The 21,128-nt window shown below is 39.8% G+C and overlaps 1 protein-coding gene across 1 annotated transcript in view; it reads left to right on the top strand.

Moving 5' to 3' along the window:
- Positions 1-4,794: 4,794 nt before the first annotated feature.
- NOX3 (NADPH oxidase 3) overlaps positions 4,795-21,128 on the top strand; it is a 39,754-nt gene continuing 23,420 nt past the window's right edge. Inside the window, exons 1-6 of the mRNA XM_009644242.1 lie at positions 4,795-4,839; positions 5,509-5,604; positions 5,807-5,917; positions 7,717-7,801; positions 16,590-16,735; positions 19,787-19,968. Coding sequence (XP_009642537.1) covers positions 4,795-4,839; positions 5,509-5,604; positions 5,807-5,917; positions 7,717-7,801; positions 16,590-16,735; positions 19,787-19,968 — 665 coding nt within the window. The remainder of the gene's footprint in view (positions 4,840-5,508; positions 5,605-5,806; positions 5,918-7,716; positions 7,802-16,589; positions 16,736-19,786; positions 19,969-21,128) is intronic.

The following is a 21,128-nucleotide window of genomic DNA, read 5'->3' as shown; positions in this document are numbered from 1 at the left end:
AGATTTTGGCGCTTACTGAAACAAATAGCTTTTGAACATCTGAAATTGCTCATGAATATATTTTGATTACAGTGTGAGCATGGTAATAAAGGAGTCCCTTGAGAGAGGAAAGATTTGGATTCAAATATTAATATCGTTTGGCTGGGAACTGATTATCTCCCAAGCTAGAGCTGTTGGGTTTCCCATTGATAGATGGCAAAGAGTCAGAGTTGGGGTTGCCCTCTGCAAACAGGGTGCTGAGCCCCGCTTCAGGCAGAAACAACAGTTGTTCCCACACTGGTCGGTGACAACCTCCCTTTTTGCCTCCAGTGTGACTTCTGATTTTGATCCCAGACCCTTTGCATTTCACTGTTCTTTCGACTCCTTGACTCCTGTAGGCACCATTGGCGTACGCTACAACTCCAGATCCTGGCACCGCCTGACAGTTGAGATATCCCTGATACCAGTATCAGGTCTGCTAACACAGGGAAAGGAACTGTTTTATTGCAGTGTGTCTGTTTTATTGCACTGGCTGGTGGAGTTCAAGAGGAGCCAGACCTACAACCAAAAGACTTTTCTTCTTTTTAAAGGGGTTCTGAAACTTTATTCTGCTTTTGTGGATAGAGACAGAAGTCTTTCTCTCCATTTTGTGCCCTGTGAGCAATGACTGGGTTTGTGGACATAGTCAATACTTGCTATACCATTGCTAATTCTGCCAGCTGCATCGTAAGTGTTTTTATAACCGATGACTTTTTGTTGTTGTTGTTCAAGCCCACTTCTTGGGCCAAGATTTTTAATATTTTGTTAAAAAATAGACACCTTATTACCGGAAAAAAAGCTGTAAATGAGAAGCCAGACGCCCTTGAAGTCTTAGCACTCAGTCAGCATTCTCCCCCAAAGTGTCCACTCTTTTTTTTTAATTCACAAATTTCAGAACAATCTGATGATTTTTGAATCTTTGGCACTGTCAAGGCTGATACTACATTAGTCTTTTAGAGCTTCAGGTATTTTTTGAATGTTCTGAAACTGCAAAACAGTTCCCCCATCCACAATGTGAGTACAGTTCATAAAAAAAAAATCCATTAACATTAATGAGGTAGTTAAATAAAAAAAACACTATAGAAAATCTCTAAAAATTATATAGCTGTTTTTCTGCTAGTAGTGACTCAGCCACTGTTTATAGAAATTCAATAAGTTTCTTTTACAAAGCTAGGATCAGAGCATTGAAGAACAACCAAAGCTGAACCTTGGCCTCTGTTCCTTCAGAATTGTCTTTAAATGAAAAAAAGAGGAAAAAAAGGAAAAGGTTTGCACTCTAATCAGCTTCAGCAACTTCTCTCTCCACAAAAGTTGAATGGTTTATCAAATATATTGTGCAGCTTCTTCATCCATTCAACAGAGACAAATCTACCTCTCACTTCTTAAACATTACTGGGAAACATTACGTGAAAACAATGTAAAAATTAGAGAACACGGTAGTGCCACCATTTTGTGTGGTCTAATACAAAGTGTACACTCTGATATAGTCAGCAATTAAATAGCTGTCAGTTGGTCTGCAAAATTAAAGCACTCTGATCCTCTGGATCACTTGTTTACCCATATCCATCTCTCTGTGTAGCACAGTGAAGCTTATTGAGTTCATCCAGGTTGCTAACAGACATAAAGTCAAAGCACCCAGGAAAACTAGGAAAGGGCTAGGGCAGAGTTCAGAGTCAACTGAAATGATTTTGCCTTTGAAAAACAAGGCATGCATATCTAATAGTAAAATTAGGATAGCTTAGCAAAATGAAATATATGTAGGTATATGTATACATTCTCATGCTAATAATTAATTTGTCTTGTAAAGGGTAAGCACTGCTGAAAGTACTTTAAAAAAATTGCTAACAACCTCAGACAGAGGTTGCTGTCAAATAGAATAGAACTAACTGCGATGGAGATCTGTAGCAGTAATTGATATAAACATTGACATTAATGCTGAGATACTTACATGGAAGAATTCAGCACCTCATAAACCTCTTTCCATGCAAAAACTGACCTTTTAAGCTAATGACAGAGTTGCCTCTCTCTTGCATGGGAACTCAGCATGCCCATCACCGCTTTTTCCCCAACTGCCAGAACAAATCCCTTTTCCTCCTTATTCTATATCCTTTTTAGGACAGTTGCAGCTCATAATAATGATAAAACAATATCAAAATGGAATACAGTTAGTTCTTTAATCAATAAAACGTCCTTTCCTGAGTCTTGTCTGAATAGTTTGTGCTAGAAATTGGCTGAGATCACTGCAAATCAGTATAATAAAATGGTGATGACCAGTTCCTTTGTAGAAAATGAAGCAATAAAGAGCTTTTGTGTTAGCTTTATGTTTTTATTGATAGATACCATACTGGAGACCACACACATTACCGTTATATATGAGAAAAAACATAGCTGTTTCAACAGACGAAAAATAAAGTGCAGTTGATTTCATCAGCTCCTTTAAGAGGACTGGCATCTGGACCACATGCACTTCAAAGTCAAATGCTGTACTGAGATGTGCTGCTTTGAAGTACAGCTGCTGATCCAGACAAATTTTGGAGCCTAAACCAGCATATGAATCTGCTGTACTCTGAAAAAAAAATCTATTTCAGATGCCAGTTTTGACTCATTTTAGAAAATTGCTGTCTGGATCGGCTGAACTTCAAAGCAGAACATCGCAGTGCAGCATTTCCCTTTGAAGTGCAGCTAATCCAGATAGCGGGCTTTCTCTCCCCCCCCTTTTTTTAAGTAGTTAAAATTGGCATCTGACCTTACCACTATTTCTCCTCACCCTCTGCACATTCTTCTTCCCTTCTGCCTTATTTCCTCTTCTTTTGACCTCTCTGAAAAATACAGCAATGCTATCTTGTCAGCTCCTGCATTACCAAAGCTACTATAAAGAGGATGGTTGTGGGAATAATGTATATCAAGTCACATAATGGACAGTGGCCAATTACTGCACATGGCTTGTCATAAAGTTTGTTAATAAATAATGCTTAATTTTAGCATCCAAGAAAAACAAATCTCAAAATAAATCCCTTGTAAATGTTTGTATTCAGAGTATTCATAACCACATTTCCACCGTTCTGCTAACTCTTATTAATGGTCATTAGCAGTGGTTTAAAAAGTAGCTGAGCTTAATAGTATTTCAACTTTAAGAAACTTGAAGCTATTCTGTCACAGAAAGTTCTTCTTCACAGCCAAGTCAGGAAGGCCTTAAGAAAATGGTTTTGCTGGGGAAGGATTACTACAGGCAGAGTTTGCACAGGGGAGCCAAGGGTAAAGGCAGTGCACTCACCAGGACAGGGCAAAAGAGGAGCTAAGACCTGGTCGGCTCGGAGGATATCCCTGCAGTGGAGTTGACCATGTTTCAAAGCAATCTCTTCCTTACCCCAGTTGTTGCCAGTTGCACAATGTAAGGGAGGCCAAGGGGAAGGGATTTCCCTCTGGAGAAGTGCAGAAAAGTCAATAAATTATTCTTCTCTCTTAGTAAAGGCAAATCAGAAAACGTGCTCTTCGTGTTGAATATAATCACGGTGCTGGCTGCGCTACCAACCACCTACTAAAGAAAAGTCTTGAACAGACTAACAGCATTCTCTGTTACAGTGGCCTGTCTAAAGGTTTTGAGAGGTGCTGAATCCTGCTGATCCATTTTTACAGATGACTCACTAGATCCTCGCAGGAGTAAACCTCCGAGGAGAAGGAAGTAGGCTGAAGTAGGTCCTCATGATAAACCTGGAGGGACAGGAACATCTGGTTTTACAAATAAAACCAAATCCTGAAAAAAAAAAAAAAAAAAAAAAGGGTAAGATCTAGCCCTGGACAGCATTTGTGGATTGTATTTGGAAGAGACTTATTATTTCCGGAGTACCTTAAGTCCTGCCAAAGCAATGTCATTTTGCAGACAAAACGTGGAAGCAGGGTCTGGAGCACATGGAGAGCCACAGCACCTGCTCAAGCCATGTGCGCAGGTAAGGGACAGGGTTTTTCCTAACCCCTCTGTGGTCAGACCTCTGGAATTGGCATCCTTTCCTCACCTCACAGGTCACGGATGAAGGCAGACAATGTTTGTGAGGCTTGACAGAGAAGCCCAGGAGGAAATGAATTGCTACTTCTCTCCTCCTAGCAGGGAGGGGAGGAAGTAGGATCCATGTCCTTACACTGGACAATGTAAATCGGCAAAAGAGAAAGTAACTGCTTATCTTATGACTACAGCCAAATGAATGAAAAACGATCATGCATTTTAACATTGTCATAATCTATATTCATCAGAAATCTGGAGTTATGTTAGAGGGCCACCCTTTATTCTGACAATTCCCAATTTCTGACTGAGTGACTTTGCCACTCCCAAGATCTTTCAGCAATGCTCCCGTCATATATGCACATAAGGGATGCTTCCATTTGCTACTAAATTAAAAGGTGAATCATGAAGAAATGTTGCACTCTGATCAAACTGCAAAGACAAAGCAAAAAAACCCACCCAAATACATGCTGGCACATGAGGACAATTTAATGACAGCATCTCTCATTTGCTGAGAAATAACTCTGGAGAGAGAAAGGACCGGACAATGACCAGCATTTTATTTACACAGGTCATGAGACATGTCACTCGGGTGATCTGTTCTTGTCAGGCAGTCCTTAATTAGAAAATTCCTAGAGAGAGCTCCTGCTCCCACTAGGTGCTTATTAAAATCTAAAGACAAAAGGAGTTAGTAGGAAAGCCTGAGGAATGGACGGAGAACTCAGGTTACACTGGAAGGCAGGAGTCAGCTGCTGCTAGCATAGGGAGAGACACTCAGGATGGGATGCTGGATTTTGAATGAAAAACTCTCAGTGCTGTTATTAGTGAGTATTTTTAGCTTTAAAAAAATCTAATTGGATATATATAAATATTTTAAGCTTGTTTAAAAGACGTTTTATGGTTTGCTTACAGTAATACTCCCAAGCTTAATGTAAAACTTGCTATAAAATATTCAGCAGCCTTTTTATAACTAGCCTTAAAAACAATTTAAAGTCTTACTGTTTTATTTTTAATTATTTTTAAGTCTGTGTACTTTAGTCCTCAGATAAAGGGAACAGGGGTTTGCAATTGTAATTGAAATTTTATTCTGAGTTATTTACAGAGGCTTTGGTGAATTGAGTGTGGGGGGCAGAGAAAGGAATTTCTTCAGCTCCTAACTCCCTCCATTTCTGGAATTCTTTAATTTTAGCTTTTATTGCCTTTTCAGAGACTAGGCTAAGCTCTATGTTTAAGATCAAGTTTACCATCACACAGTAAATGTCATCTATATCCTCTACTGGTGATGTCGGGATAGGACTGTAATCCTGCATTTGCTAAAAGATTGCCTCATTCCAGCAGGCATTTGTGATTTCTATCATCTGTGATCAAGAACTGCATTGCAGACTGATTTTGAAGTATCTCTCAGATCCTTTTAAAACTATAAACATAACCAGTTTTATATGCGTTAAAAAATACTGTAAGTATCACTAATCTGTAGCCTGTCTGGTTTGTAGCTGGTGTGGCTGGGACTGAATTTCTATTTGTTTATTGATACCTTCCACTGGTATGAAGACGAAGATGCTTACATTTATACACGGATTATGCTGGGAGTAAGTACGAGTTTGATTGCTAAAGGGCTCCACAAGAAGAATGTATGCACAGTCTGATTTTATTTACATCCTTCAAAGTTATATTTTTGATGCTTCAAGGATTTTCCCATATAAGAGTATTACGTTAATATAGTATTTTCTTTCTTTTGCTCTTCATATACCAAGCTTGTAATTTAATTTCTTTATACTGTTATACGTACAGTCAACCCTGGCTTGGGCAAGAGCTTCTGCAACGTGCCTTAATTTTAACTGCATGCTAATCCTGTTACCCGTCAGTAGAAACCTTATTTCATTCTTAAGAGGAGCAAGCATTGTAAGTACCATTTCTCAAATAGCCGTATTATCCTCCCTTTTTTATTTCTGTAGTTCAGCAGTATTATCCATATCAAACATTTTCCAAGGAATTTTAATTTTTGATAGAGTAGTCTATACACTATTGCCTTGTTATTACCATGTAAATTGTCAGTATTCATGACTGAAGAGAAACAAATGGCTTGTTTAACACAGTGCTCTAAATGCAACACTGATTTTGGCAGCCGCTGCATAGCATGGTGTCATGAAGTGAAAAGTGAGGAGCTACAAAAAAGGGACGTAATAATGCAACTGGGCCAAACGGAGAAAATACGTATCCATCATGTGTATCCTGTGTAGCTGCAAAGGAAAACTGGAGAGAGAAAATGTACAGATAGTTCAAAGTGTCATAAGGATAACAAGGAACATGTTTAAACCCTTCTGTCTGAATGGCCACCATCCAGGTCTTCCTTTCTTGCAAACATGTGTTTGTGTAATGGAGTGGTCATCTGCTCAGAGGCATTTACATTAACCTGGGCATCACGCATAGGATCTCTTCTAGCTATAGCTTCAACTTGCAGTGAATTACTACAGTCAGAGCGATTCCAATACCACATGTTTGGGTAAAAAATCACTGATCACTTCATGACTCCAAGAACAGGAATTTGGAAATCGTAACATTAATTTATTTTATTGTAAGCTGGTTCTTATTTCAGTTCTGCCTTTTTTTTTCCTCTTCAGAGTTAGGGTTACATTTCAAGCAGTCTTTAGGCGGGGAATCAACACTATTTTGTAATTGTTTGAGTCCGGGAGCTAAGCATAAGCTAAAGTCTTGTTGCACTTCTGAATCAGTTTGTGAATTAACATGAAATATAGGCATGCCCACTTAGTAAGAACTCAGAGAACTGGAACTCTTCACACAGATAATCAATATTTTGCACTTCTGGACAATATTCTGCTCTTGAGGAGCATGGAACAGAGCAACTTGACTGGCTCCAGCATGGTCGGCACAGGGCTGGATCCAAGTGACTCTCCGAGGAGGTGCTGCATCTTGGCATTGCACCCTGCGGTGCTCCAGATTTTTGTAAGATTTATGAGCTGGGGAACAACGTGGATAAATGCCAGGATCTTTGGCATGGCACTGTGCCAGGTCAAGTGAGCAATCCAGACACCCACAACACCTTTCAGAGACCGAATTAGGGCCATGAGGGCTGCCTAGCTTCCAGCAGAGTGTGTTAGTTTTGGCTCACCGCAGCCGGCCCTGGCCCCAGGCTGCCTCTGTGCAGAGGCACCCAGCTGCCCATGAGCACACCACCATCGAGTGCTTCCAATAAGGGGAAGACAGCTCAGTAACACATAAGTATGCAGCCACCTGAGGTCTAGACAGCCTCACCCTCCTGGGGCGTGCATTTGATGAAAGCAGTGAAAATGTTTTCATCGCAAGCTGGCTTTGCCAGGAGTTCAGCTGCGTTCATGCAGCTTAAGCCTGAGGTTGCAAAGCAGTGGTGGCCCAGCCTGGTGTCCTTATACCAGCAAAGAGTTAATTACCAGCCCAGATAAACCACTCACAAATCACAGCTAAATGTAGCAGAGTTTTATCAAACCTGGCCGAATAGCTTAAAAATCCTGGAGTGTCACTATGCTGAAAAGAGTTACCTGAGCCCCCAAGTTAGGGGCTAACACAAAACCTCCACTGAATTCCTTCAACATTCCATTTTCAAATGTACTGAACTCCTCTCTTCGCCTCTCTTCACCTCTCCAAAATGTGAGTTGTAAATAGTAATAGGAATGATATAAAAGAAGTTCTGCTTTTTCACCAAGTGCTGTGGAGGAGCACTGAGGAGACAGCTTGACAAAAACATCGCATTTCACAAGATGGTTGCCTACGGAATAGCTGTAAATGCAAGTAAGCGCTTTTTTTTTTTTCTTCTTTGCCTTTGAACTGTTTGGAATTTCACAGTGATTCTGCCTAATGCTGTAATCCCCATCAGCTCCGAGACGTGCTATTTTAGTGCAATCACTTGGTGACTGCAGCTTTAAATAGGTGCAGGAGTCCCATCTGATTAACCATTTGTAATCTTTTTTGCTTAAGAAAACTTTGACTGTTAAGTCAATAAACTTTCAACCTGGATAGTAACTACTAGTTGCCATTTAGTTAACGTAACCAACTTGTGCTCTTAACATTTAGTGTAAATAACTTCATTAAATCCCTGAAAGTAGATATTTGGGGAGATGACATAGCATTACAGTCTGATTTCCTAAGGAAATGGTGCTTACGAGTCACACTGCTCATCTGTCCACCGCTACATCTTCTTCAATAATTCCTAAATAATAAATGAATAATAAATTCCTAAATGTCTGGGTTTGTTTTTTTTTTTTGGATAGGTGATGGGTTCATGGAACTAATTGCTCCCTTGAGGGGAAAATCTGCATCTTGAGATCAGAAGTTATCTGTTCTGCTGGTCCTAGTGACTTACTGAGCTATAGGTGTTTGTTCGCATGGCTGGGAAGAAGACATGGCACCTTCCTGTTCCCCAGGTGGTTAAAGGACCTGGAGAAGACTGAAGCTTGTAGGAATTGAGAGGACGTGAGGGGAACGGGAGACAGCGTGGGGAAGAGGGATGTGCAGAGAAGGAAGAACGAAAGGCAGTATGAGGAAGCACATAGAGATGGAGAGGTATCTGGCCAGAGGGTTCTCTTAGAAAACGTGAAGGAGGCACAGGAGTTAATCAGGGCTATTTGCAAGCATAAGACATTGCAGGGTAACAGTTCTACCCCCAGGCTGTCAGGGTGGATCCTGGTCCAAATATTTTTTTCAGCCTACACGAGGCAGCTGCTTTTGCATGTATAGGCTGTTAATTTCCCCATGCAGTGAGACAAGAACATGAAGTCAGGATTGCCATCAGGAATCAATAGGTAAAATTCATCCTTTGTATGTAGTGCTAAAGAATTCAGAGGGGAAGGCTGGGGGATGAGAACATATATCTTACACTGTATTATGATGATTTACTTATCTGTCATGTCCATTCATTTATCAGAGTTCAGTTTCAGCATAAAGCAGATTCCTACAGAACGCAACACTGCTTCTTTAATTAACAAATCAACCCAGGAATGTAAATTAACCAACTTCTACTTGGTGTATAATTTGTCATGCTCCAAAAAGAAAGCAAAACTGCACAGTCAAGCCTTTTATGTTTTTGGTTTTTTACATTCATATAAAAATGTTTGCTAGTGCATTAAGGTGGACAGTTTGGGAAGTGCAAGTCTATCAGAAAAGTGATTACTTTATGGCTTCAGTAATTCCAAGAAAAAAGACACAGTAGCTGATGTGAAATGACAGAAAGCACCATTATTTAGTTCTGTCACTCTCTAGGGAGAAAATGAGGGTTTGTTGTTGGGTTGTTATTTGGGCTGGGTTTTTTTCCAGAACGTAAAATGGACAAATAGTTGATGAGATATTTGAGGAAGAAAACAAAATACAGGGAAGCCTAATGAACAAAACATGACAACTTATGTACTCATGCTTCCCTAACAGACAAGTATGAAACAACTATCATACCTGGGAAAACACTACATCACTGTATAGACAGGCTTGGGTAAAGAATGGCCAGAAACTCAGTTGCCTGAAATTAAATTTCAAATTCATAAACCCAATACAATCTATAGCACACATTGTGACAGAAAAGCAACGTTTCAGAGTAAAGAGGTACCCACAAGTATATTGAGTTCCTTTTTATAAAATCTAACAGTGTTAAAATAATGTGTAAATAGGTGCCATTTTCCTCTCAACTGACAGATTATTTATCCAAGTACTACCTATATTGCCTTTTGTTACACAAAAGCATAGTCAACTCCTATTAGTCTGTTGCAATTTAGTAATCCTTAGTTAAATTAATGTTCTCCCCTGTATGATCAATAGCCTAAATGTGGCAGCAAGAAGTTAAACCAATTTGCAGATCAGATCAGCAAGCTTAGCCTCACAATATAAAATTGTAGACTCCTTTATTATTAAAGTAACATGTATTCATCTCAGCTTGCCAGGTGGTGTTATTCCAGTGTATTTATTTAATAGCATGCTAAAAATAGTCAGTGCAACATTAGTATTGTCTGGCTTCTATCAGGCAGCCAGCTCAGCTGAGGTGCGCGTGGCCTTGGAAAAAGTACATCTGTACCTTTAATTTTTCATCATCTCTAATACAAATTCAAGAGCAGGCTTTAATTGGTCAGGTCATAAAGGGATATAATTAGAGACTCGTGGAAGGGGGAAGTTGGAGGGAAGAGAGAGAGTAAACAATGCTATCTATAATCAAGGGCATCATTGAAAATTCAGTAAAGGGAATTCTGCTTAGTTTGGCTTCCTGCGTTCTGCATGCCTGTCTGTGATAAGAGCTGTCTGGGAGTTATTCACCCACTAATAAATCTTCCTTATAGACCTGTAACTCTGCTAGAATAAAATCATAGTTTCATGCACTCTCAGTTTGATCAGTGCAAATTATTCTGTGCTTTCTAATGCAAAAGAGACTTTCCGGTTGAGAGGCAGTTGTCTGAAACCTAAAGATATCTACAAGAGATAGTAAATCAACATTTTGCACAACTCCTCCCTCTTACTATTGTGCTTTTACCCTCTTAAGAAAGTATATTCATACATTTTCTGAACTGGGGAGTGTTGGGGAGATATTTTAATTTTTTTTTACTTTGACATATACTGCATATTTTGCAGAACAAACTGCTGCTTGTGTTGTTCTGATGTTTGCGGAAAGTTTATATAGGTATATTGCTCCAACAGCCTTTGAATTATGATATGAATAAAGCTTAAGCAATTAAGGGAAAGTAGGGGAAGGACAGCGAGGTTCTTTGCAGTTAGGCTGTTTGAAATGGTGGTTCTTGCTCCGTAGAAGTTCCAGCAGAGCAATTTTCTTTAAAAACATGCAAAATGCAGACAGAAGTATAGTGATACCAGGTGTATTCAGCTTCTGACAAGCACTGAAAAATCTATAGCTAAAAATACTAGAAAACCTTTCCATATTCAACCCCATTTTGGTAGTGGTGGCTATGTGAAGGGCTTTGGTGAGCTGAGTCACATTTCTGTGCAAGCGATGTTTTCAAGGAAGCAGATGCTTATCTTCAAAAGAGGTTTAGCTGATATCTCAGTGTTCTACTTCCAGAAACTACAGAAAATCAAATTTCCATGAAACTGCATTTTTTTTCAGTCAGATTGTTTAAATCCAGACTTAGTGCAAGTACTAGGAAGGGAACTACATTAAATTAAAGATTATAAGCTTCCACCTAGGATAAAAAATTGTCCAAGTCATACTCTTCTTTGATGTTTATAACCATTCTTAAAAAGAAAAAAAAATCCAATGCAAGTATGTATGTGGTCACTGTTGTTGCAATTTTTACATAACCTGCACTTTTTCAGTCCACAAACACAGTGTGAAGCTGAATTAAGGCTTCTGTGTAACTAGAAATGGCACAAGGCAGTGGGTGGCAGAAGAACCCAGGCTTGGTCAAAGGCAAAATTCCCCGTGCCTGGATTAGCTGCTTGCAAAGCCATTCTCTTCATTGTGGGCAGAAAGGCCAGAATTTGACCCTTTGATTTTACCATGATGGGTTGGTTAACCAAAACATTTAACTGCTAGCAGCAAGCTCCAATTTGATTATTATCCTGTACAGGCATGCAGAAAAAGAGAGACTGAAATCTTGTCCACAGATAAACACATGCAATTTCTGTTTAGTTCAATGAGAGTTGTGCATGCTTCACTGAAGGCACAATTGGCTGAATAAGACCAGCTAAATTGACCAGACTTTCAAGATAATTTAATTACATCTCTTTGTATTTAAGAATACGTACAGCAAACACCATGCTCTAATAGCAACCCTTTTCCTCCCTCCCTCCTTCCAATAAAACCTTTTATTTGATCTCAGAGGTGGACTAGATAGAACATCTTGGGGTCAAATACAAATTAATGTATGTTAAGTGCTTCAGAGGTTCCAGATGTTGTTAAAAACAACAGTCAAAATTCTTCAGTCTTCATGCACAGTTATAAAAAAGAACTTTGTTTAAAAGATTGCATGATTTATTCCATACTTTATATTTGGTCATGCAGAATGAGGAAAAAATTGAACTAAAAGTCCTCAGATGTAGTACCTTGAACTTTGCCCTCATGGTTAACTTATCTAAGTGGTGAAAGGACAAAAAGCCCAACTTTTGTTAGCTCAGATCTCAGAAATCTGCATATTAATTTTGGAATTGCTTAGTAAATTCTATACAGTGCAGATGCAGAGACTTTCAGAAAATGCACTTTAGGGATGTAAAATATTTTAGCTAATGGCAATGTATCCAGTGCCAGATTTTTTAGTCTGCTACAACTATTGTACATTAAATGAACCACACTGAAAATGGAATTAGATCTTTGCATTACTCTTTCCATCCAGCTATAATTCATTTTTAGATTGCATCATTTTTTTCCTAGCAGCACACAAAAAAACCATCAGAAATATTAATCTAATAACACTCCAGGCAGTATTTAAGATCATGAGAGACTCAGGTAAACCAACATATTCAGTACATCATTAGTTTGAATGTTAATATTTTTCAGTGTATCATTATACTCTGTACATTAACAGCTACCACAGATTAGCTTGCAGGAAAAAAAAAAACAACCTCTCCTGTTGATTCTGCAAGTCTTCTACACTTGTAATACCCTCTACCTGGAGGGAATGTCACCCAGAAGGGAAGCTGTGGTAAATTCCAAAGAAGAAGGTATGATGATGCTGTTGTCGGCAGCAGCACTTACAGTAAAGCAGAGCAATATGCAGATGGACAAAATGGTGTCCTTTAATAGCCTGCAGAAAAGTCTTACTAGGTTAAATTGCAGAAAGACGATCTCTTCTTCCAGGGAAAAGTTGCAACGTGACTACTTTTCATTAACCCTCAGGCGCAAGACCTTCTTGGGAAGCTATATCTATTCAAACCATTTTTTTCTTGTTCAAGACTAGAAATACTCTGTTAGGAAATGTGGACCTCTGGTTGTCTGGAAGAACCTACCACCTCATTTCACCCTCGACACTCAGCATATACCAGATGGCACTTAGGTTTCCTGTCGCTGCTGACATGGCTAGAATTTGTACAAATCATGCACAATCCTGCACTTTGAGGAAAGTGTAAGATTTTGTAGCCCTTTAAACAACAGAAATGCCATCATTTCACGTGAAGACTTCATAACCTGCAGTATCACTTTTTAAAAAATCTGTGTGTTTTGAAGGTGAAAAGGAGAAAGTGTGTTATGCTATGAACACAGATTCAAGCCTCTACCTCTAGTCAATGTTGCTGTTTTACATGAGCAAGGATAGCCCAAAACCTGCAGTTTATATGCTGCAGGGAAGCCTTGGTAAAACAACCCTGTGGATGGCATCAGCGTGCACCTCATGTGGCCCGAAGGCTAGGGTGGCTATTGCATCATATCAGAGTTATAAAGAGCTTCCTGCAGGTATAGACGACAAGCGGCACAAGTATCGTTACTGGTTGCACCAGTAATCACTAGTGGATGCCAAGATACAACTGCTCAGTGAAAGTCCACTCAGAGATTCATTGTCAGGGTCTTCCATCCTTTGAAAGTTTTCTCTCCTCTTTCCCATAGTCTGGTGCCGGACTACATGCAGCATGTAACCCCACAACCTACCACAGGCAGCAGTCTGTTACCCCACACTCCTGTCCTCCCAGTGAGCTCTTTCAGATGTCAGAGAAATCAGGTCCTCATCAAGCAATGACTTGGTTCCCATCCAGCTGGATCTGATAACATCCTTACCAGGCCAAAACATCTGTTCTGAAAGGAGCCCCTTGCAGGAACAGTTCTCCCCCTTCCCACTCAGCATTTAAAAGTGCTGTTACACTTAAATACATAAACAGTGTTTATATACTGCTTATACATCAGTTGTACGCTGGGGAACAGATTGCCACAGCCCCCACACAGCTGCCACCTAAACCCTGCAGCTCAGAGCCTCTCGGGCTTTGGGGCTTTGGCAGTCTGAATCCTCACATCTCACTTGCTGCTTGTGCTCTAGCATAACCTTCCTCCCAGCCTCCTGGCCCTCCCGAGGTGCCAGGAGCACCCTCTCACATGCAAGCCTTGGGAAGCATCTCCCACCTGATGCTGGCCAATTTGTTTCACATGCAGGACCTAATCCATACCAACATATGCAGGACATGCCAGGTGACTGAGTCCAATACCCTCTAATGCTCGCAGTCACATCATATATGCTATTTCATAAAATGACCAACCTTCAGCCGAAAGCTGCTTAGATTGCTTGATCCCATTATCCCATTTACTGAAAGGTTATTTTAGAGTCTCATTCCTTTGATGGCTTGAATCTGTCTTCTAATTTCCAGGCTCATTTTATCTCTGTGCAGTTCATACCCATTTGGATTCAGTCTCCATTCTGCTGAAGCTATTCCAGCTTGTATAAATAATTTATTATTCATTGGGCCAAAGATTCAGAAAAAATGGGAGCTTGATTTTTCAGTTTGGGTGCTCAGGATACTCGCTTTGGATGCCTGTGTCAATAAATATTTTATTATTTTTATTAAGGGTTTCATCAGGAGATGGCTCACAAGAGAATAACCAGTCAGCCCAGTGACGAGGACATGTGATTTGGTTTAAAGCCCTACTTTAAATTTAATGTAACAAGGATTTTAAAATAGGTCTTTCATCTCCCAGTAAGTATCTAAGCATGGGGCAATGAGGTGAAGCAGGTGGTAGGGAGTGGCAAGGGGGAGTCCCTAAGTTAACGTTGTGTTTTAGACGGAGGGCAACCTGACAGTCAATCCACCGCAACACATCACTTGCTCTAGAAGGATCACCTCAGAAGAACAGAGTGAAAATAACCTCTCTCCAGTCTGGACATATGGGCTAAGCAACTGCTGAGGAAAGTGCAATCTCCTACCTTTTCGCACTGGCTTCTTTAAACACTTCCATGGCCAGCATCCTACCTTAACTCATATTCATAGAATCATAGAATGGAATTGTTTAGGTTGGAAAAGACCTTTAAGATCATCAAGTCCAGCTGTTAACCTAACACTGCCATCCCACCACTAAACCATGTCCCTAAGCACCTCATCTATCCTTCTTTTAAATACCTCCAGGGATGGAGACTCGACCACTTCCCTGGGCAGCCTGTTCCAATGCTTGACAACCCTTTCTGTGAAGAATTTTTTCCTAATATCCAATCTAACCCTTCCCTGGTGCAACTTGAGGCCATTTTCTCTTGTCCTATCCCATGCCCACAGCTCTCCCCAGAAGCTATGGAGGAGCTGGGCTCCGGCATTAGGAGTTAAGGAGCTCACTAAGTGGATAGGCACCTAAACCACTTAGCAATACCAAAGTTGTTATGCATTTAATCCTGTGTTTTCATCTATGATTACACAGTGACTAGCACAGTAAGACATTACTTTTGTGCAAATAGTTACAATTTAAAAAAGGAAAACAAAGAAAGAAGAAGGAAGAAGAGAGAAGAAAGAAAGAAAAAAGAAAAATGAAAAGAGAAAAAATAAAAATAAAAATGGAAAAAAGAAAAAAGAAAAAGGAAGAAAAGTATCTTCTTTTGAGAGAATATTGTTCAGGGAAGCAGATCATATTTGGTTTGCTAAAACCACTGCCCTTTAGAAAGGTTTTTTAAATGGTCAGGGACAGAACAGATATGCGCTGAAGGAGAGATGATAATGGGAAAGTAATTATCAGAACTAGAAATAGCATGTCCTAATAGCTCTACTGTAAACATATAATTGTTTTTCATAGTAATTTTTTCATCCTTTGGTGTTTAATGTTTTGTATTAATTACAACTTTCCTGTAATAGATTTGAGAATCTCCCATAATGAAAACTGAAACTCTGCACCTAGCATGGTTATGGCTTTATCTATGTCAGCCAACAATAAAACAAAATCCTTCCTTTTTCCCCCTTTTGAAATTATTATCTTTCCACTCAGGAAAAGAATTATAGGGGTGTTCTTACTTCACTCTAAGGCATTTTCCTAAACTGACCATTTCATATATCTTTTGGGAGCAGGCCAGAAGCAGGGGTGATACGTGATGCTCAGGGCAAATCAGATCTAACACTTTGGTTCAGACTTCTCCCTTAAAATCATAATTCCTGTGGTTTCCCCAGGCTCCAGCTGCATAAAGTAATGCTATAGCTACTTGTTAATAGGGGACAGATTTTGGCTGCATCTCTTCAATATCCCTGGTGCAAGTTGCAAACTGGTCTATGCCTAAAATGGACAAGTTAGTGTTCTGTGTAGCAATATTAGACAATGGCACATCCTACTATATTAATAAAAAAATGGTGATTTTAATCAGTTTACCTCATTTTGAACAACTTAAGATCAGAGGCAAACATGTTTATGTCATCTCTCAAGAGGTCCTCCTCTGATGACACTGAAGACTGCAGGGCACTTGACTGTAAACATGGGAGGTGACCCCAGAGCTCTTCCTTTCCTCTCCAATGTGAAGCAGTTGCTTCACAGTAGACATGTATTTGATAAAATTTTCCTTTTATTGTCAGCTTAACCCATGCAAAGCTCTCAATTTATGCCCAAGGTTTTCAAATAGCTCATGGTGTGCTTAATGAAGCTCCTTCTGGCACTGTTGGACACATACAAGTGTGTCTGTAATTTCACACCACTCTTTTTCTCATGCAGCCATCCATATCGTTGCCCACTTGATCAACATCGAGCGGTACCATACCAGCCAGTCAAAGGAAGCTGGGGAGTTACGGAATAAACTTTCTGGCCTTGGCAAGAGCCCAAATGAAAGCTACTTGAACCCAATCAGGACCTATGAAACGGTAAGCTGTCACTTTTTGGTTTTCCTCATCTAAAAAGTTTTCCTCTGTGGATTCTATTGTCGGTAAAACTGTATTTCAAAGCCTTTTAACCAGAGCAAGAAGGTGCTGCCAAAGGTTAACCTCAATTTCAGCTGAAAACACTTACTCAGAGCTGCAATTTTCAGGTTACTAAGCTCAAAGAAGTGTCTACAGTATTTTAATTAGTTTGTCAGGAGACAGTTCGGGGGGATTAGGAGTATTGTGAATAGTAGACAATGAAATGAACCTGCAAAGAATTTAAAAAAACCTAAACTACCAATACATGGAAAAAACACAACTTCTTTCCAGAAAGGAAAAAACCCAATATCACATAACAACATTTCTTTCACAGTTGCTACTTGTCTATCCCCATGGTTGCGTAGTATCTTCCAATCTGGGGGTTGATTCTGCCCAGTTACATGTCAAGTGCAGCTGCCCAGGGGAGAAAAACCACCCGGAGGATTGATGCATATAGGAGTCAGGGCACTGGGAACCTAGTGGTGGTGCATGCTCTTCAGAGGCGAGCAGGACTTTGTGCACCTCAGCCCTGTAAATAACTGGTTCCGCTTGCTTTGGGGAAGAAAAGTGACTGTCTCCTGTCCACTTCCTTGGCTATCTCACAACAGCATGGGGAGACAAGCTATTCTTTGTAGTACTCATGAAGAAAAACAGATCCTTTCTGCAATGCATGCATGTAAAACATGTAAAAAATAATAAGCTTTTTTCCTTATTCCATCATACTATACATCATATAGATGTTATTTGTTTGCTTATGTATACCATTGTATACTCTTGTATACTCCGGGGTTGAAATGGCCCTCCGAGACCCCCACACACTTTGTTTCTGCTCTTTAGAAACTTCCTACATGGCCAGCATGCAATAAAGGCTGCATGAATATGGTGTGGGGCTCTTTCAGTTAGCGGTGTGATCCACTGAAACAAAGTGAGATGATGGCTGGACAGCCATCAGTAGGATTTGATAGCACTTTTCAGTTACAAGGCATTTCATCCTATTTTTTCCTCAGTTCCCTTCCAGTTTAGATAATGTGATTTTTTTTTGCATCTTTCAAAACAAACAAGTAAACAATTCTCAAGTTTGAAGAAAACCAAGCAAATGAATGATCTCAATGGTGTGAACACAAAAGTCTTGATGTTAGTGTTGACAAAGTAGTTAGGTTTCTCAGAACAGGACAGCAAGCAGAGTAAGCTGCCCAGTCTTTCTGCACGCCTGGTGCCCACGTTTACCACATGCAGGTGAGATGTTTCCCAAGAACAGAACAGAGCTCACAGCTCTGAACAGGAACCTACTGTCTTTCAGTATGCATTTTTTTTCTCCACTAAGCCTTCCCATGGCAATATAAATGTGAGGTCGGCCTCTAATTAACATTAAGATCTTAAACTCCCTTGAGGAGGAAGGCTAGCGTTTTCTGAGATCCTCTCCCAGATTTCTCACAGTAATATGCCCCGCAATTACCAGTGTACATTTTACCCTAACCTCTAATATTTATATTTGTTTTATCGCCCACTTGTATCTCAGTAGTTACACTCAGAATTAATAAATTATGAAGGAAAGCAAATAAAAGATTGCTTCTAACTTCAGAGAAGAAAGTTCTGAGAGCAACAGTTCAAGCATTCTTTCCAGTTTCATCCTACCCCTGTAGTAGCAATGCACTAAGTGTCTTTGACATTTTTCCTTGTTTCATCTCAACATTCAAACTAGCCACTGTAATGGAAATGTTCAAAATATCACCTAGATCAATCCTGTTAATATGTAATAGGATCTGAACACACTCCTCACAGGCACCAATTTGAAAATGTACTGTGTGCTGTCAAGTGTGAACATTTGAAAGAATGATTTTACTGTAAAAAGTGACTGTAAAAATGGCATTGTGGAATTTTATCACCTCTAGGATTTCCATATCAAATGAGTGCACTTTACAAGTACAATACAGGGTTTTTTTTTTCTCCCAATATATTAAGCTGTAGAACCAACTCAGGATCCAGAGGGCATGCCGAGCACCTTCATTCCTGCACATCAGCACCAGGAAAACAGATATATATGCTTTGCAGGCCAAATATGGACTTCATTTACACTCTGCTGGCATATTTAGCTTGAGTCTCATCTTGCATGTGAGGTTTTTACTGCTGTTCTTCACAATTTGCACTTTATAACTGAGATCAGCATCTGACTGTTGTGTTCAAAATACATCTTCATTCTCACTTCGGTTTATTTTGGTGAGTTCAGACAGATGTAACAGACCTGTGCTGATGTCTGTGAGTCATGAACAAGAAGGAACATGTTCAAGACCAGCATATTAATGTTTCATCACTGACAAGCATAAAAATGTAAATATAAATATGTCTTTTAAAAAAATAAACCAAGTATTACCCAATGTACCTCCAAGTAAATGTAAGGAACGGGTAAATGAGATATACTGTTTAGGTAACTGAGAGCATGCCACTTTTATACAGCATTTCAGGGCTGCTAAACCCCCACAAACTGAAGTAAAATAAGCACAAAAGAGCCATGCACCTTTATGGTTGCAGGTGTCTTAGCACCTCACTTTATCACCCTCATATGAATAAGCTGTTTTCTAGTGCTGTTTTGCTTATTACACCTCTAGGTTTAATCTTCTCATTTCTCTAATCATTTTCCTTTTTTTCTGAGACACTTTTACATAAGCAAAATAGATAAAAGTACTAATGAGGCTGCCTAATTTCCTCCTTTCAATTCCTGAAACAAATAAGTGGCAGCAAGTATTTACACATCCGTCTGGGATAAGCCTGACTGGAAATAGAACAGAGGGATGTTTTTCCATGTTCTTCTGTGGTAAAATGGAGGCTTGCCTTGCCTCCATGTCTTGCTGGTTTTGTTCCTATGCAGAAAATATATCTTAGATTTTGGCTTCATATGTAATAGCAGCAACAGTAACAGTAATAGAAGTACTAATAAAAATAACAATTATAACAACAACAACTAATAATACTAATGCAAATACTAATACTAATATTAATAATGTATTCTTATTCTAGAATACAACAGGAGAGGTACTAAACACCATAGCTGGCGTAACTGGAGTTGTGATAACTGTGGCTTTAATTCTGATCATAACTTCATCCACTGAGCTCATCAGAAGGTCATGCTATGAAGTGTTCTGGTATACCCATCACCTCTTTGTGGTTTTCTTTATTGGTTTAATAATCCATGGTATGGGGTAAGTGTCTGCATAAACTTCATGGGGTATATGTACACAGTTTGAAATGAAACAGAATTCAAATCTATAATCCTGCGCTTTTCTATTAACAAACTGCTGGGATCTTTGCTTGGAGACAGATTGTGAAATGAAAGCATTTTGAAATTAAAACACACCACTCTTCTGAGGACTGAAAGTGTGGTTTAGTTTTCTCAGCCACTCTTACACCATCTTACAAGCTGCACCTTTTCAGTGTATCAGTCCAAATGAACTGCCATCCCTGAGAACTGGGGACGTGGCAGATTAGGAATCAGACCTTTAGTGGATTCAAATTAGTAAGGGATAGACCATATGCTCATAGCTCTTGTAAGGCATTCTGTGAGAGAGCTTGTACAAGCTTGACAAGCTTTCAGCATGTCAGCTATCTGGTGGCGAATGTCCCTGTGCCCATTCTCCTCTACATCCGTAAACGTAAAGTAGTTTTCTCCTTCTTTCTCTGCGGGGAAAAGAACTTCAAATTTCCTCACTGTAGAGAAATAGGCACTATACTATGAACCAGGTTTAAATGACTATGGTAACAAACAACTCAAGTTTATGACTAGCCCAGTCAGGTGGCTTTTATGGAGAGGGATGCCTGCCCAGGTCACTGATTGTCTCCCTGTTCCTCAGCACAAGAGGAAGGTCTGTCCCGTTGGTACAGGGCTCCGGTTCTCACACTGAGGGACAGCAGGGTCAAGGGAGCCTCCCTGAGAAACTCAGGGGCTGATAAATCCTCTGTTGATGCAGAGTGAGAGCAAAAGGGTGCCTACTGCTGCAAACATTTCCATCTTCCATTTCCAGCTCCACTGACATCTTCTGCTGCTTCTCCCTTGTGTGCTTCCCCCCATTTCCTTTTCTCATTTCTTTGCAATAGTGTTAATGTGAATCTACAGCAGTGCATCTACATTAACATTTTAATTCAGATAGTGAGTGCGGTTTTGATCCAGTCTTGTGGTCCTCCTCACCTCCTATGTTTTGGTTCATACTGTGGTGCAACCTCAGGCTGCATAACACAGTGTTTGGGGATGAAACTACACTGACAGTAACGTGTCTCTATGTGCCAAGCACTAACAAGTGATCCGTTCACAGGATCAGACCCGACCTAGTCCTAAGCCCTAGGTAAACCTCAAACGTGTACAGCG

The sequence above is a fragment of the Egretta garzetta genome, unplaced genomic scaffold (assembly GCF_000687185.1).
Source record: "Egretta garzetta isolate BGI_Z169 unplaced genomic scaffold, ASM68718v1 scaffold397, whole genome shotgun sequence".
Lineage (NCBI taxonomy): Eukaryota > Metazoa > Chordata > Aves > Pelecaniformes > Ardeidae > Egretta > Egretta garzetta.
This window is presented reverse-complemented; position numbering and strand designations above follow the sequence as displayed.